The sequence below is a fragment of the Osmia lignaria genome, chromosome 7, assembly GCF_051020975.1.
Source record: "Osmia lignaria lignaria isolate PbOS001 chromosome 7, iyOsmLign1, whole genome shotgun sequence".
NCBI classification, from domain to species: Eukaryota; Metazoa; Arthropoda; class Insecta; order Hymenoptera; family Megachilidae; genus Osmia; species Osmia lignaria.
Window position 1 is genome coordinate 7,848,376 of NC_135038.1, and position 14,510 is coordinate 7,862,885.

Sequence of the window (14,510 nt, forward strand, 5' to 3'; positions counted from 1 at the left end):
GAGATCATGCAAATTCTGGCGATTAAAAGAACTTGGAAAGCTAGAAACGCGTAATACGGGGCTACCTTTGCATCGTTTCTCGTTTCTCGTCGCCGTATCCAAAGGCTCCGCTATTCGACGCGTCTTACTCGCCGGCATACCTAACCTCTCTATATATCTCCTATACCCGTCTCCTCCTTTCCTTATCCAGCCTCCAGCTCTCTCCGTTCCTCGCGCCCCACATTTTTCTCGGCGATTAAAATTTATGCTCACTCGTGTTCCCGGTGCGTGCGTATCGCGTTTCGTCTCGCGCGATGCTCGTTTTGCGCCGGGTTACGCACACGCCTAGGCAGAACCGCTCCTTTTCCAACAGCCCCGCGTACCTGCCCGTTGCCCTTCCGCAACTAAATATCCATGTACCACGAAATCGCGAATGGCGTAGGTATCTCCCCCGGAGACATTCTCTGTAGATGACTGTGGTCCGATGATAAAGAGCAAATCGCCGCAGCTTTTATCAACCAGCAACCGAGTTTCCAGTGAATCGAATTGCGTCAGAGATGATTCCGTTTTTGTCAAAGAGACCGCCATCGATAGGACGACTCGGTTTTATCGACGGGACGATTGCGGCACTTGCGGCGGAAAGTGATCGCTATTGCCCCAGAATTCGAGTAAGATTGGCATTAAATACAAAGGACGCGGTTATGTCCGATGCATCGGACGTACCGGGGCGAAGAGTTTTTCAGCTGAAATATTGATTTTTAATCCCACCTCCGTTATACCGCACCTTTGTGACCCGATGCGATAGCCGGGGATAGATATTGCCCAGCCGGTCCGGTGAGACGGATATCGAAAATTTAAATCGATTCGACGGATCACAGAGGCAACGAAGAGAAATGACGCGAGAACGGAAGCGAGTTTGAAAAGCGGAACGCGTGGAAACGGCAGGAGAGACAGTTGCGAACGAAACGATTGGATCCCCCGGGATTAAGGTAACTGTACACGGTTGCGGTACCGTTTCGAAAATTCCTGCGGACGTTCGAGTTAATCGTGGATCGCGTCATGGCGTCAAAACGAACGGAGCCAACCAGCCAGTCGGTCGGTCGGTCGACCGGCGGTTTCCTCGCGAACGACCGCGTCTCGATCGTCTCGAGATTCCTCTCTCATCTCGTCTCGTCTCCCAGTCGAGCCCGTGCTCCTCTGCAGCTCGGTCAATGAGAGTAGCCTACATTCGTCCCTGTATAATCTTTTCCTCGCTGATACTCGCGCGCGCACACACACCTGGCGAAACCGTTCGTTCGGTCTCCTCTCCGTTCCTCTCGGATGGCTGGGATCCGCGGGCATCGCGCACCCATAGACCCGTACAAAAGGACACGAACTCGCAAACGGGCACACGTACGTACGCGCGACCACCTTCTCCCGTGAGAAGAGACAGCGGAGCGCACGCAAACGCGTCTTTCTCTCTCGAAAGAGGGACCAGCAAGACGACGAGCAGTACACGCAGCACAGAGAGAGGCTTTTGCTGCCTCTTGCTGGTCCCCGTTTCCTTTCCTTCTCGTACGAACGTATCCGCCGGTTGTCCGGCTCTTTGTCGCACGACTGGCAGGGGGCAAGTTTCAGTCCGTCCTTGTCAGCTGGATAGGATGCTGCCAGGCTTGGTACGGCCGCAACCTGGACCGAAGTAGTAGGCTGTACAGGTATGCACGAGGTGGGCTGGCCGGGCATTCCTGCGGCGTTGCCGGCTCTCTTGCTCGCACCGTGGCCCCGTCGAGGAGGAATAACAGAGAAACGAGGATATACACGTTCACGGCGAGCTGAGTCGAGTCGAGTCGAGTCGAGTCGAGTCGAACGGAGGGGAATCGAGAGAAAGAGGCCCTCCGAGCGAGCGGCACAACTCGAACGAGTCTTTCTGCCTTTTCGTGGAGGCAATCGAGTTTGTCCGAGAGAGGACTGCCTCCCTGGCTCGACCTGCTCCCGCAGACTTCTCCTCTTGCCTGCCGTTGCTGCTGCTCCGGCTTCTGCTTCGCTTCGCTTACCTCGCGATCGCGGCCTTTGCGTTCATCGGACCCCTGACCGCGACACACCGCGACTCCCATTCCATTCGATTCGCTTTTCTCTTCTCTACCTACCGCCACGAACCGTTTCACCCGTTGCGTTCCCACAACTCGAGAAAACTCATCGTACCTGGGAGAAATTGCGTTCGCACGTTCGCGTGGGAGGTCCGTTGTTCGAAAGCGAAAAATTGTCACGAAGTTTGGATTTCAGTTGGTCGGCTCCTCTTTGACTCGACGAGGATCGAACGGAACGCGTGAGCGGGAATGGTATCAGAGGATCTGTCAGTTTGGTCCGCGTTACGGTCTGCGGTTAAAGGGAAATCGAAAGGACAGCCTCTCGAGAGGGTGGAAACGCGCAAAGTAATCGAATTCTAAGCGAGTACGCGTAACGAACGAACGAACCGTGCAGCTTTCGGTAGCTCGAGAAGGTAATAGAATTTCATTCACCGCGTTCTGTGCCGTTCGTACGAATCCCGGAGGAGCCTGTCCGATTCGATGGAAGAAAGCAGAGAGGCTCCGAATTAGTCGGGGCATCGTTAAAAATTGATATCGATTCGAATCTGATCGGAAACGCTCAGACCTCGTGATTCTTTGAGAACGGTCTTGCGATCGCGAATCCGCTTTGCGGGCTGCCCTTTATCCTGGAGAAAAATCGGTGTTTACGAAGGAAGGAAGGAACGGATACCGTAATACGAGTAGCCGACCTCTCAGGGCTCTGTTGGAAGAATGAAATTCAGAGATATAACGGGAGAGAAGCTGAGAGCAAGACGCAAAGTGGAGATATCGAATAGGCAAGGATAACGAGAAGCTCGGGTTTCGTGCAAGTCGAAGGAAACGAAGTTAGCCGTCTCCGTTGCGCCGACACGGTCCACTGGGAACGCGTATCCTTGGCAAGTTCCATTAAACGCGTTACGTACAGAGGGAACTCCCAAAGGATCGTGAACCAAGAATTTGCCGCGACTCTGCGCTACACACAATCAATCGGAGTAGAAGAGAAGAGAATAGAGTTTTAGGTTGCCTAAAAGTAGAATAAGATGGTATAAGGGTACGAAGATTCATAATCATAAAATAAAATAAAATATACTTTGCAAATGTTAAACATATAAGCACTTTTTAATTCTTTGACAGTGCGTACTCTTATACCAGTTTATCTTGAATATTCTAGACGCGTAAAAACGACGATAGATTTACATTAAAATTTGACGAAATAGCTTCGCTTGCTTTTTCGAAAATGGTAACGTCGCGTTCGTGATGAGAATCTACGAGGAAAACGAGATCCGGCCGTAACGGCCAATATCGCGAGGAACGCATCTCGCATGGAAAAAAAGGCACCAACAAACGCAGCCTCTTGGCCTCTCGTCTAGAAATCGGCTCACGTAGAGTAAACAGGCACTGCCGAGTTTGCCGGTCAATTTCGGAGAGCCGTCCCTCTAGCCCACCTTCTTCATCGCCTCTTCCTTCCTTCCTTCCTGTCCGACCGCACCGCGTCGGAATGATCCCCTTTTAATGCCGCGCCGCGGCTCAAACTACCGGCACACCACCTTCCGAACGATCCCGCAATTCGGAAGATTGGCCCACATTACGAAATTATCGTTATTTCCGTCGACGTAGAGAGAGACGAAGGGGCGCGGAGAGTGGAGCCATCGAACAGCCCGAGGCGCCAACTTTTTTCTTCGGCATTAATATGGAAAACGTTCCGGATAGCTTACCCCGATGCTCTTCGAGCAAACCGGGCTTTCTAAAAAGCCCTCTGTTCTCACTGGTCGAATAAATTTTCTCTCCCGACTCTACATCACGATACTCCGTAAAAAATAATTGGAACGCGTCTCCTTTGAACCGCGACACTTCCTCGAGATCTCAGAAACTACCAAGCGCGGAAGATATTCTTTGCGCCAGTTTTCCCCGGGACGAGTAAATATTCGAGGGAGTAGGTCGGATCGAGTTCTCGGTAAATATCTGCTCGGCGGGCCAGGAGAATACCGATCAAGTCGCGTACGTTCGACGCTTCTATTACCTAGTCTTCCGGCAACGTCGAACAACTTCCCTCGCAAGGGGTTAATTCCCCTGCATCTTGCGATGAAACGCAACGCGCATATCGATGCGTATCGATTCCCGCGAGTCGGTAAACATACGGAAAGCCGGGCTAATCCCGACGATACGCGACGATATCGGGTTATCGCGCGAAATAACGATTCGGCTCGAGCGACGATTGTCTCGGGGGGAGTAGCAAACGTTGACTTGGATAAATGGCATTCCTATTAGCCTCCGGTGCAGCGTTAATTAAGTTATTTACGAGCAAACGATCGACGGTAGTGGTATCTGTTCTCGATCGACCTCGCACCGGTCCGAATAAGAATCCTCGCCGCGTATCTGGTGGTTCTCGCAGAAGGCAACAATTATGTCGTCGAGGGAACGAGCGGAAAGGCTAGCGTGTCGTATCGAGAAAGGCTTTCCAGCGAAATCATTCGAGATAGCAAGACGGATAGGAGCGGTGGTGAGCGTACGACTTAATCGACGGACGCGTCCAACCAGCTAGCCAGCCCAGCTGGTACGTACCTATACAGGCAAGAAAGTGGCAATCGCATTCTCGAGCATCGATCCGGTTTATGATACTCGCGTAGAACAAAGTGCACCGTGTACAGGACGATTCAAGAAACGTTGTTCGACTCGCGTAGAGTCGAAGTGAAGCTGTAAAGGGATAGAAGAGGACGTAAAGAGGTTACCTTGTTCCGCGTGAGTCCCTCGCGGGTAGATCAGCAACAGCAGCAACGGCAGAAGGTGGGCAGCGGAAGCAGCAGCGGCGGCGCAGGTGGCTAGAAGGCCTGCTACGCCCGCCATATTGAAGGGGGCCATTCTTATCGCAGCCCCACCGTGGGGCCGCCGGTCCTCTCACGATCTGTGCGAGGCTGCAGCGCACCGGCAGCGTCGTCACTCTCTCCTCCGCATGCCTCCTCCACGGTTCGTCTGCTCTTTCCGCACGTCACGCGACCACGACGTGCAACAACCACCCTCGTAGCCACCACCCTCTCCTCCTCCTCCTCCTCCTCCTGTTGCCCCTCCACCTCCCGCTTCTCCAGCCACTTCCTCTTCCTCCTGCTGCCGCTCCAGGTCGTGCAACCCTTCCAGATGCACCCTGCAGCCCAACCGCGTTTTCTACCCTTCTTCTCGCCTCCCCTCGCCTCGATAAACTCCACCACCACCAGCACACCAACTTCTATTCACCCGTTATATATACTCTCCCCTTGTTCCGTGCTCGATCGCGCCTACCGATACCTCTTATGCCATGAAAATCGATTATAGGCCGATTAAAAGCTCGTCGTTGATCTGGTCGCGATCAGCCTCTGGCTTCCTCCACACTTGCCGTACGAAAAACGCGACGCTTGGCCGCATCTATCCGTCTCGATGTCTATGTCGTTGTCCTACGTCGATGTTGCAACCGGAAGCCGTACAACTCGGCTGCTGTACAACAGCCAGAAAACCCGTTCGATTTTCCCTCGTCGTTTTCGCCCACAAAGGGTTGCCACTCTCTTAATGACGAGCCGAGATTCGTCGCATTTCCTCCTACTACTCTTCCCTCCTCGCGATCCTCTTTTTCTCTTCTCTCCTTTTCACCTTTGCCGCTTCCTCTCGCGCCTCCGTCGACGCCTGCCTGAATCTCTCGCAGACGCGACTCGCGCGCTCCACTCCGCCACGGGCTGCCTGCTCTGAAAGGAACAAAGATGAACCGCATTAATTAAAATCCGCGAAATATCCTTCCCCTATTCGCTTCCTTTCTACCCCTGTTACCACACCCTCCTTTTTTGCCTGACCTCAACCGACCGAATAGACCGGCGACTCTATTTCCATCTCTTTTCGCGCGGATACCGAGCCCGCCTCTAATGACATCCCTAAATGGAAACAACGGGGCCGCTGCTTTTTACCCTCCGCTCCGCTCCTTCGTGCTTCGAGACGTTTCAACTAGCGTCGTGTCCTGTTTCCTCCTTTCCCATCCTCCCTCTATCCGGACGCTTTGTTGCTAAACTTTCGACCACGATTTAAGCGGTCCGTACGAAACTTTTTTGAATTTATCAAGCCTGCTTTCGAACGATCACCGTACTTTGCCGCTTTTTCCACCGTACCTGCACACACACATATCGCACCAGGATAACGTATAGTGGAGAAAGTACAGGTTTAAAAGCGGGCAATGTTGTAACGCGTTCGACGATACACAGGGGGTTAAAGGTAACGGTAAAATATCCGATCGATGCGGAAAAGATAAGAGGAGCGGACGCGTTTCAACGCATACAAGTACGTAGTATCGGATGTCGAAGGTTAGGAACGACGGGCAAAGCTTCGAGATCGAGTTAAGGGCAAACGGGAAACTTTGGAGACGCTTTTGCTCGGCTTTACCGAGTGCTTTACTTTCCTCGGACCGGTGGAAGTAGTCTACCACCCCTCTGCTTCCGTCGAAGCGAGTCGAATAAACTCGTATCCCTGGACGATAGAAGCGAGAGACCTCGCGTATACCGAGATTCATCGAGTGGAAACGAGCTTCTTTTCTGGTAAACGTGACCGAACCTTCTCCCTCCGCGGCGAGGGCAATCAAACGTTTTCCGTATCGAGCACCGAATATTGCCCTCGGACAACGATCGAGACCATCCGAAGAAGCAGGATCGACGATCGTTTGGCACCTGCACCCAGTCGAGTCGAATGACCCCGGGGATCATCGTATCCGAGGATATGCCTTGTAGCGTGCCAAATGACGCGATACGAGACAGACGTACGACTGCGTGTTCAAATATCGTAAAGGTCTATCCTATCCAGAGACCGCTATCTACCCATTTTCTCGATGACTATCCATCACTCCGAGACCAGTACACATTTACCCGTTTCACCACTGTTGGACGTATCCTTCTCTCAGTATTCTCTCAGATAGTTGTTCGAACGGTGTAAAGATAAAAGGTTGGAGATCGATGGAAGAAACAAGGATGCGAGAGACGTCTGCGAATGACAAAAGCATGGCTGATAGGTGTAACTTAAAGTTCAAGGTCGACTCGCATTGCACACGGGTGCATACACGGGGTGTAAGCTCGGTGAAATTCGCGCTAGTAGTCGAACCCAGTCATCCTAGCCGAGTCTAAAAGGGAGAAATGCGAAATGCAAGAAGAAAAGGGTGAAGAGGAAGAGAGGGAGAGAGTGAACGCAAGTTTGGGGTTGTAGTGGAAGGGGTAGTAGATGGAATGGGATGAGGAGCGAGGGGTTTCGGGATCAATACCATGCGTTTATCCGTCTCTCTTTCGCCTTCAGCCTATCCTGCTCTCGGGCACACATAGAACGCGAGATGGAACGCGTGCGAGCGATAAAGAGAGAGTGAGCGAAGGGGATGAAGAAAGAGGGAATAAGGGAGACGGAGAGAAAAGCACCTTGCCACCGTCTCCGTTCGACCAAACTCTAGGTCGGTCTCTTTTGCTCTGCTAAGCCGCAGAGTCTGCTCCCTCGGCCTTCTTGCTATTCTTCCACGAAAAGATACGAAGAAGGGAAAGACGAAGAGAAGGGACGTTCGGAAGAATGGAGGAAAAGGAGAAAAGAACGGAAGAGAAGAGGAGGCGATGAAAGTGTAAGAAAGGGCAGGAACGAGAAGACGAAGAAAGAGGGACGAGGGTTGGAAGAGGAGGAAATGGAGGAAAGGGCCGAGTACAGAGGGCTGTGGAGGAAGTACGAAATTCTAGAGTACCAAAATATAGTAGTAGAGTGGGAAGGTGGACCGAGGAGGGAGATGGAGGTGGAAGGCGCGCTTTAGGAGTTCTTCTAAAGCGGGCAAAGACCTTCCTCTCCTTCCCTCTCGCGTTCTCTTGCCCTAGCCAGACCAGAGCCAAGATGCATCCGCGAAATTGCAGACTTCAGTGAAACGCTGCTGGTAACTGTGCAGCGCCTCCTACGTCTACGCGGACGGTGCTTGCCTTCTTCCGTTGCCATTGCTCTAGAGTGGTCTCGTCAAAAATTTAAGATGTCCTCCTCCCCCCCTCCTCTTCTCACCCTCTTCGTTTCGTCCTTCTCGTTCAACCTCCACCTCCACCTACTCCTCCTACTCCTCCTACTCCTACTCCGTGGCTTGGCCAAGCTAGAAATCCGTAGTGCCTCTTTTCACCAGCCTCTCTCTTTCAAGTTTTTGACAAGACTCGGTAGCAATTGCCGAAAACAGCCTCGCGTCTCTCTCTCTCACTCGCTCGAGAGAAGGAAAGAGACAAAGTGAAGACCGCTCGAGGAGAGATGCCTGACAGAAGTGTGGAGAGGGAGTAGGTATCTAGTCTTCCTTTGATAAGCCACGATTTCCCATTTTATTTTTTCCTCTCGTTTCTTCTCGTTACTTTTGCTTCCTTCGAAGCAGATGTAAACACGATGAGAAGGATCGTCTGGTAGCAGGTCGTCCACTCAGGAGGTGGTTGGCCACCTTCTTCAGCGTGCAAAGGCCTCGCTCTTTTTCTATTCTTTCCCAACGTAGACTTTCTTTCCCAAGTACCTGCTTACGATGGATCCCGCGAAATTGCAGATTTCGGCAACCATAGGAGCCAGGCCTCGAGAGGCTCGTGAAAAATTTTAAGCCGTCTCTAATAGTACTCGAACAGGTGCAACCAAGACCGCGCAACGTTCGCCGCTACCTCTAACGAGCACTTCTTCTTTTTCACTCGCCGTCTACACCGACAGCATTATAAAACGTCCTTTGAACCTTGCCAGGCTTAAGCGGACGAGATGCAACACCGATATTTAAAATTTTAATCCAACCTGAAACACCCCGTTCCCTCTACCAGGCACATTTTCTTTCGAACCTCCGAAACGTTTCGTCGAAAGCAGGATCGTTGCATCGCGCGGTACCCTCGTAAAATACAGCGCGAATATTTTAACATCTCGATCCTGATCGTAAATCAGCAAGGGTTTGTTTTCCTTTTCCTGCGAGAAAATTAAATTCCCCTTCCCTGCTTTTCCTTCGCGTTTCTCTTCGTTCGCGATGATGTTTCGAAAGGAAAGTCGGCACGTGGAAGCCTCCTGCTTCCTATTTCGCCTCCTTCGCCTCCTACGTCCTACAACTTTCAAAGTGGTTCGCACAACCTTACGGATTCCCTCGGATGCCCGCTTCTTTTTCTCTCTCTCTCTTTCTCCATTTCTCCTCTCTTCTCGAGTTTCTTTGCTCCTTTGCTCGCGCCATTGGCTTCCGTGACCGCCTCGGGACAAATTCTATTTCCGGTTGAATTTAAGACCCTCCGGAATATACGGATTTATTTCACGGCTGCACTCGTTTCGGTGGAAGAAACGCGGGAGGGATGGATCCAACAGGGTGAGCAGGGATTTTACTTCGGATCCGAGGAGACTCGTAAACGCAACAAAGAATAGACTGGTAGACTCGGGGACGAAGGGAAAAATTATATGGAACGAAATGGACGGCAGAAGGTAGGGGAGGAAAGTTCGCCGAAATTATTATATCTTGGTTGAACCCGGTATTTTTCTCTTCCAACCTTTTCCTTTCATCGTCGCTCGATATCGTGAGAGACGGGCTGCAAACAACAAGTCCTCGAGAGAAATTCTATTTTCGATAAATTTAAGGAGATCGTGAGCGAGGACGAGAGACAACGGCTGCACGGTGGTTAGATTTATTTTCCAAGGATTCCGATGCTCCACGAGTTCTCTGTCACGGTGGCTGGTACGAATTTAAAAACAGCCCTTTCAATTTAGAACGTCCCTTCTCTACTCCCTCTCGTTCCCTAAGAAACTACGAACCAGTCGACAGAACGGAGAATAATTAAATTTCTTCAACGTCGCTCCATGTTTTCATCTTGAATTTCGAAAATTTTTTATCCTCGAACACGAACGGAAGCTTATAAATCACTCTCGGCTGTGACATTTATAAATATCGGGACAGGCATTTAAAATAGATTGGCGGTAGTTAATCCGCGAAGACACGAAATTTCCCATGAAAGGTGGCGTGCTATTCGCGCGATAATTCTGCACGAAGCGGGTGCAACGTGTAGGTATACGTTTTGTTCGTTCGAGTATCAAGCTGGTGGAAATAGAGGCGCGCTATCGATGCGGAGAGAACCGAGGGTATTTCGCAATCGATTACACGTTGCTCGTTTCCATCGGGTGAAAGTAAGTCGCGCGAAACTGCGCGAACGTATCGCGGACCCGAGCCTCGATTCGAAACGAAGAAGGATCGATTCGCCTTCGAGCTTAATTAAGAACGTACGAGTCATTAGAGCCGATGGAGCGTTATATCGAGGCGCACCGTGCGCGATAATTATAACTCAGCAAGCTAAGCGAATCTCACCGATCCAACTCGTACGTTTCTTTTGTCTCGATTTTGCTGATTTACCTGCCACTAACTACAGTGCCTTGCAAACAGTCCTTTCAAGAAACTCAACTAGCCGAGCTGATTTTTATTTTTCTTAGCTCAATTTACCAATTGCACGCGACTCGAACGGCATTCTTCGTGCCGCGCCGCGTCGCGTTGCTCTACTGTTCCCTTCTTTATGGCATTCTGCTTACAAGATTACACGAGAGATCGCGAAAATTGCCAGCGTATGGGAGAAGTCGACCGTGCGAGCACGAACCCGGCCAATCGGTCGATTCACGCAAAGGAAGTAGACACTTAGGAGCAACGTGCACCGGATAAAACGACTAAACTCTACCATCTACGTTCCCCGATAATTGTCCAATCGCTTCCGCGATAACCATCTTATCTGTTGATTTTTCTCGCACCTTTCTTAGACTTTCGAATAGCGTTCGATGAATAAGACGAACGTTCTTCGGTAAAAAAAGAAAGGAATCGAGCGAATTATTTTATTTTATTTCAATAGACGGGACAAGTCCCTTTAGTGGACCTAGAAATTTATAAAAGCAGGTGACGTGAAAGGGAAAGATTATAGGGAAGATGACGAGCCTAGTCTGGTAGAAATTTTTCAACCGAATTTCTAAAGGAAATTACGTTACTTGCAAAAAGATCTAAAAAAAAATGGGAAATTACCCAAGTGTTACACTCACTTATTAATGAAACTTTGCCAGCTTGTAGAGCTCGTCGAGCTGAACCTGCCTATACCCCCTTTTGGGGGTAGACGGCTAATTGTTTAAAAGATATTAACAATTACAGTTAGTTCCTTACATTCTGAAGTATGACAAACTCACACATACAACTCGCAATCTAGAAATCCACGGTTCAAATCCTTGGTTCCTAACATTTTTTTATTTTTTTTAAATGATAATTTGTCTCTTTTTGAATAACTATTACATAAAAATTATTATAAAAAAAAAAAAAATTTGTTGGGAACCAAGGATTTGAACCGAGGACCTTCAGATTGCGAGTCATGGATCCGCTCCGTGGTTAAACACGACTCGCAATCTAAAGGTCCACGGTTCAAATCCACGGTTCCGAATTTTTTTTTTTTTTTTTTTTAATGATAATTCTATATAATTCTAAACTAAAATTCCATATTCTATTTTGAATAACTTAAATTCTATAAAAATTGCAGTGTATGTAATTAATTATTAATAAATGCAATGATTATAGTACAGCTGTAAAGAAGTTTGCTACGCAACAAATGCGATTTACCAGATGTATAGCGGTGCGGGTAAAAAAAGTAAATTAGTCGCGGTCCTTCGAGATTCAAGCGGTATTGTTTGGTACGCTAGTCGCAGAGTCGAGGAGTCGATGATAAAGTTAATTGCGTCCTCCGGCCAGGTCGACGAGTCCATCAGGAATCAGTCACGCGATCCCGAGAAGCCCCGTCGCGTCTTCTCGTCCCTTCCGTTCGTTCGCTGTCCTCCACGCAAGCGGAACATGCCACAGCTCGGTTTATCGGGATTTCGCCACCACTACCGAACGGGAGGCGAACGGAAGAGTGGAAGAACCGATAGGCTAATGGTAATTCGGGTCTCTCTTCTTATCGTGTCGCGATGACAAACGTCAGCCAGACCGGTCAATTGCGCGCGTCAAAATAGTTTAACCATTAGCGAGCTATCGGTCTCGGTACCACCGTGTCAAAGATTACCCGTGATACGTGGAAAAAGAAAAAGAAGAAAAAGGGAAACTAGGAAGAGAAAGCGGCGGGGAGGCGTGGGATTGCTGTTCGTAACAGTGGTCGTAATTTATACGTCTCTAATCTGGTCGATAAGCTGTTGGTCGTTCGCGCCTCGGGGCCACGTTAAATGCCAGGAACGCGTTTTTCCTCCATCGGAAAAGACAGGAGGTGGAGGAGGAGGAGGAGAAAGATGGTCGCGTGGGTGATGTATTCGTGTCTTTTGCGGCAATAACGCTCTCCGCGGAGAGTCTCGCGTGCCTCGTAACTTTGCTCGCGAGGCCTAGTGGCCCTATATTTCACCGAGGGTTGCCCAAACTTCCCCCTGTTAGCGTTTCTTTCTAGCTACCGGCTAGTCACGTTCCTCGTCCACAGGGCCATATGGTTTTCGTTTCCTCTCGCTCCAGTTATCCTTCCTCATCCTCCTCCGCCTCTTTTTCTTTTCCTTTTCCTTTCCCTTTTTTCTCGACGTTCGGCATTCGGCTCGCGGATCTTTTGCTCTATATTTGGAACCGGAGGATAACTTCCTCGAACGTCGAAGAGGAACGCGCCGCGTCGAGCCGGGAACGTGGACCACCCTGAGCAGTTTGCAGCGCGTCGTTACACCACTGTTTATTGCCGGTCGGATGTTTTTTCAACGAGCAACATTAATATCGCGGGAGCTGGTAGTCGGTCGACCGTGGAGGGGAATCGAATTTTAATCCTCTTAGAATCTTAAATGGCGCTTGCTTGCACGCAATTTGAATTTATAACACCGCAATAACTTATGAAGCTCGCGCGTATCTTTCTTCGCGTCGTACGCCGCGTCAGCGCCATGCAAATTGACCCAATCAATTTTCCTTACCGTAATCTACCGGCGATCGCGACGATACATTCCGAAAATCGAATACTCGATCGCGAGCTTTTCAAACTTTTTGAAATCGTCGCGGAGTGGATAAACCGTGCTCGTCTCGCGTTTTTTTAATTACAGAGAATATTAATGTTTCAAGTTAAATTGCGTCTAACGAAGGATCAAGTAGGAGCGGAGGTCGTGTCTCCGCGTCTGCCCCTCGAAACTACAATGCGCGCTTACTTTATCCAATAAATACACCGGCGAACGAAAGTTCTCGACTGGAAAGTTTCAAGCTTTTGTCGCTCTCATCCCCTATCGCTATCTCCTATCCCCGTTTCTGTTCGTCGTCAGAGTTCCTTCGGACGAAATTATGTTTCAAAGGACAGCGTTTCTGTTTTCTAGCCCGAAGCATTATCAAAGCTCGTCTGCCGTAACGGCCCCGCGATTTCGTACAATGCGCATCCTTCGAATTATTTTCTTCCCACGAGAAACGATCAAATTCGTCGCTCTCCGACTTCCTTTCCTTTGTCGCAGAAAACTGCTGGAAAATAGGCTACCAACAGGAAGCGATTCGTCCTGGAATTCTACTCGTCGTTTCCGGATTATCTCCTTCTCGCAGCATTTTTTTTTTTTCGTGGATCATAGACGCGGTAACCTTCCGAGGTTCCGAGGTTAGGTCCCGTGACATATGGAGGCTCCCTGAACGCCATGTTTCCCCGAGATCCCTTTGGGAATTCGAGATGTATCCTGCTGGCTGACCGATCGGCTTTGCGTTTCTCCTCTTCAACGCGAGGGCTCCGACCTTCGAGATCCCACCGTACGGTAAACACACCCCTGAACCGTGAATAGCCGATAGTTTGATCCATCTTGACCCACCGAAAGATCGACGAAGGATTCGCAAAAGTAAAAGAGATCTGTTTCCTTAAACCCGTACGTATCGCGATGTAAAAGGGGAGAACTCGTTCGAAAATTCCGGCGAATATTTCCGTGGATGAATTTTCTACGCGATAAATCCGTGCCATTGACAAAGGGACGAACCGGTTCGACTCGCTGAATTTTAATACGGCCGGTAGCGCGCGAAGCAGCGATGCAAATTCGCGTTTCCCTTCTCTTTCGCTCTATCCGTTCCCTTCTTTTTTTTTTTTTTTTTTTTTTTCAATAAAAATTCATTTCGAATACCAGCCACGAAAGTTTTCAAAGGCCGCGGTCGATGAACCGACAACTTTGCACGAATATGCGACCGGGAAATTGAACGGTGGTCGCGAAACAAAGGGCGGAACGAGGATAATGACGCTGCGTTTTCGACGGATCATCGATGAACTCTGGCGTCTGACGACGAGCCGTGTGTGTACAAGACACATACTCGGATACCGAACACCCTCCGATCTCCAATCTCCAATCTTCTCGATGAGCAGAGACGGGATGTTTCCCGCAAACGACACCCAAGTGTCCACGAGAGAAGCGACAGAGGGAAAAGAGAGAGAAAGAGAGAGAGAGATTGGTGAATCGTAAAGGGGGTCCCACGGACGATCCCCGTGCGTCAAACTGATCCCAGAGGAAGCAAAGGCAGCATGGGGTTTCCGCCCGCAGCCCCATGCACGGCTC

The 14,510-nt window shown here is 49.9% G+C and overlaps 1 protein-coding gene across 20 annotated transcripts in view; it reads right to left on the reverse strand.

Moving 5' to 3' along the window:
- The window catches only part of Eph (Eph receptor tyrosine kinase), an 80,784-nt gene that overhangs the window by 48,285 nt on the left and 17,989 nt on the right, over positions 1-14,510 (reverse strand). For all 20 annotated transcript variants that reach the window (XM_034324229.2, XM_034324230.2, XM_034324223.2 and 17 more), the window contains exon 2: positions 4,754-5,734. In XM_034324229.2, the coding sequence (XP_034180120.1) occupies positions 4,754-4,883 (130 nt within the window). In that variant the 5' untranslated portion in view covers positions 4,884-5,734. The remainder of the gene's footprint in view (positions 1-4,753; positions 5,735-14,510) is intronic.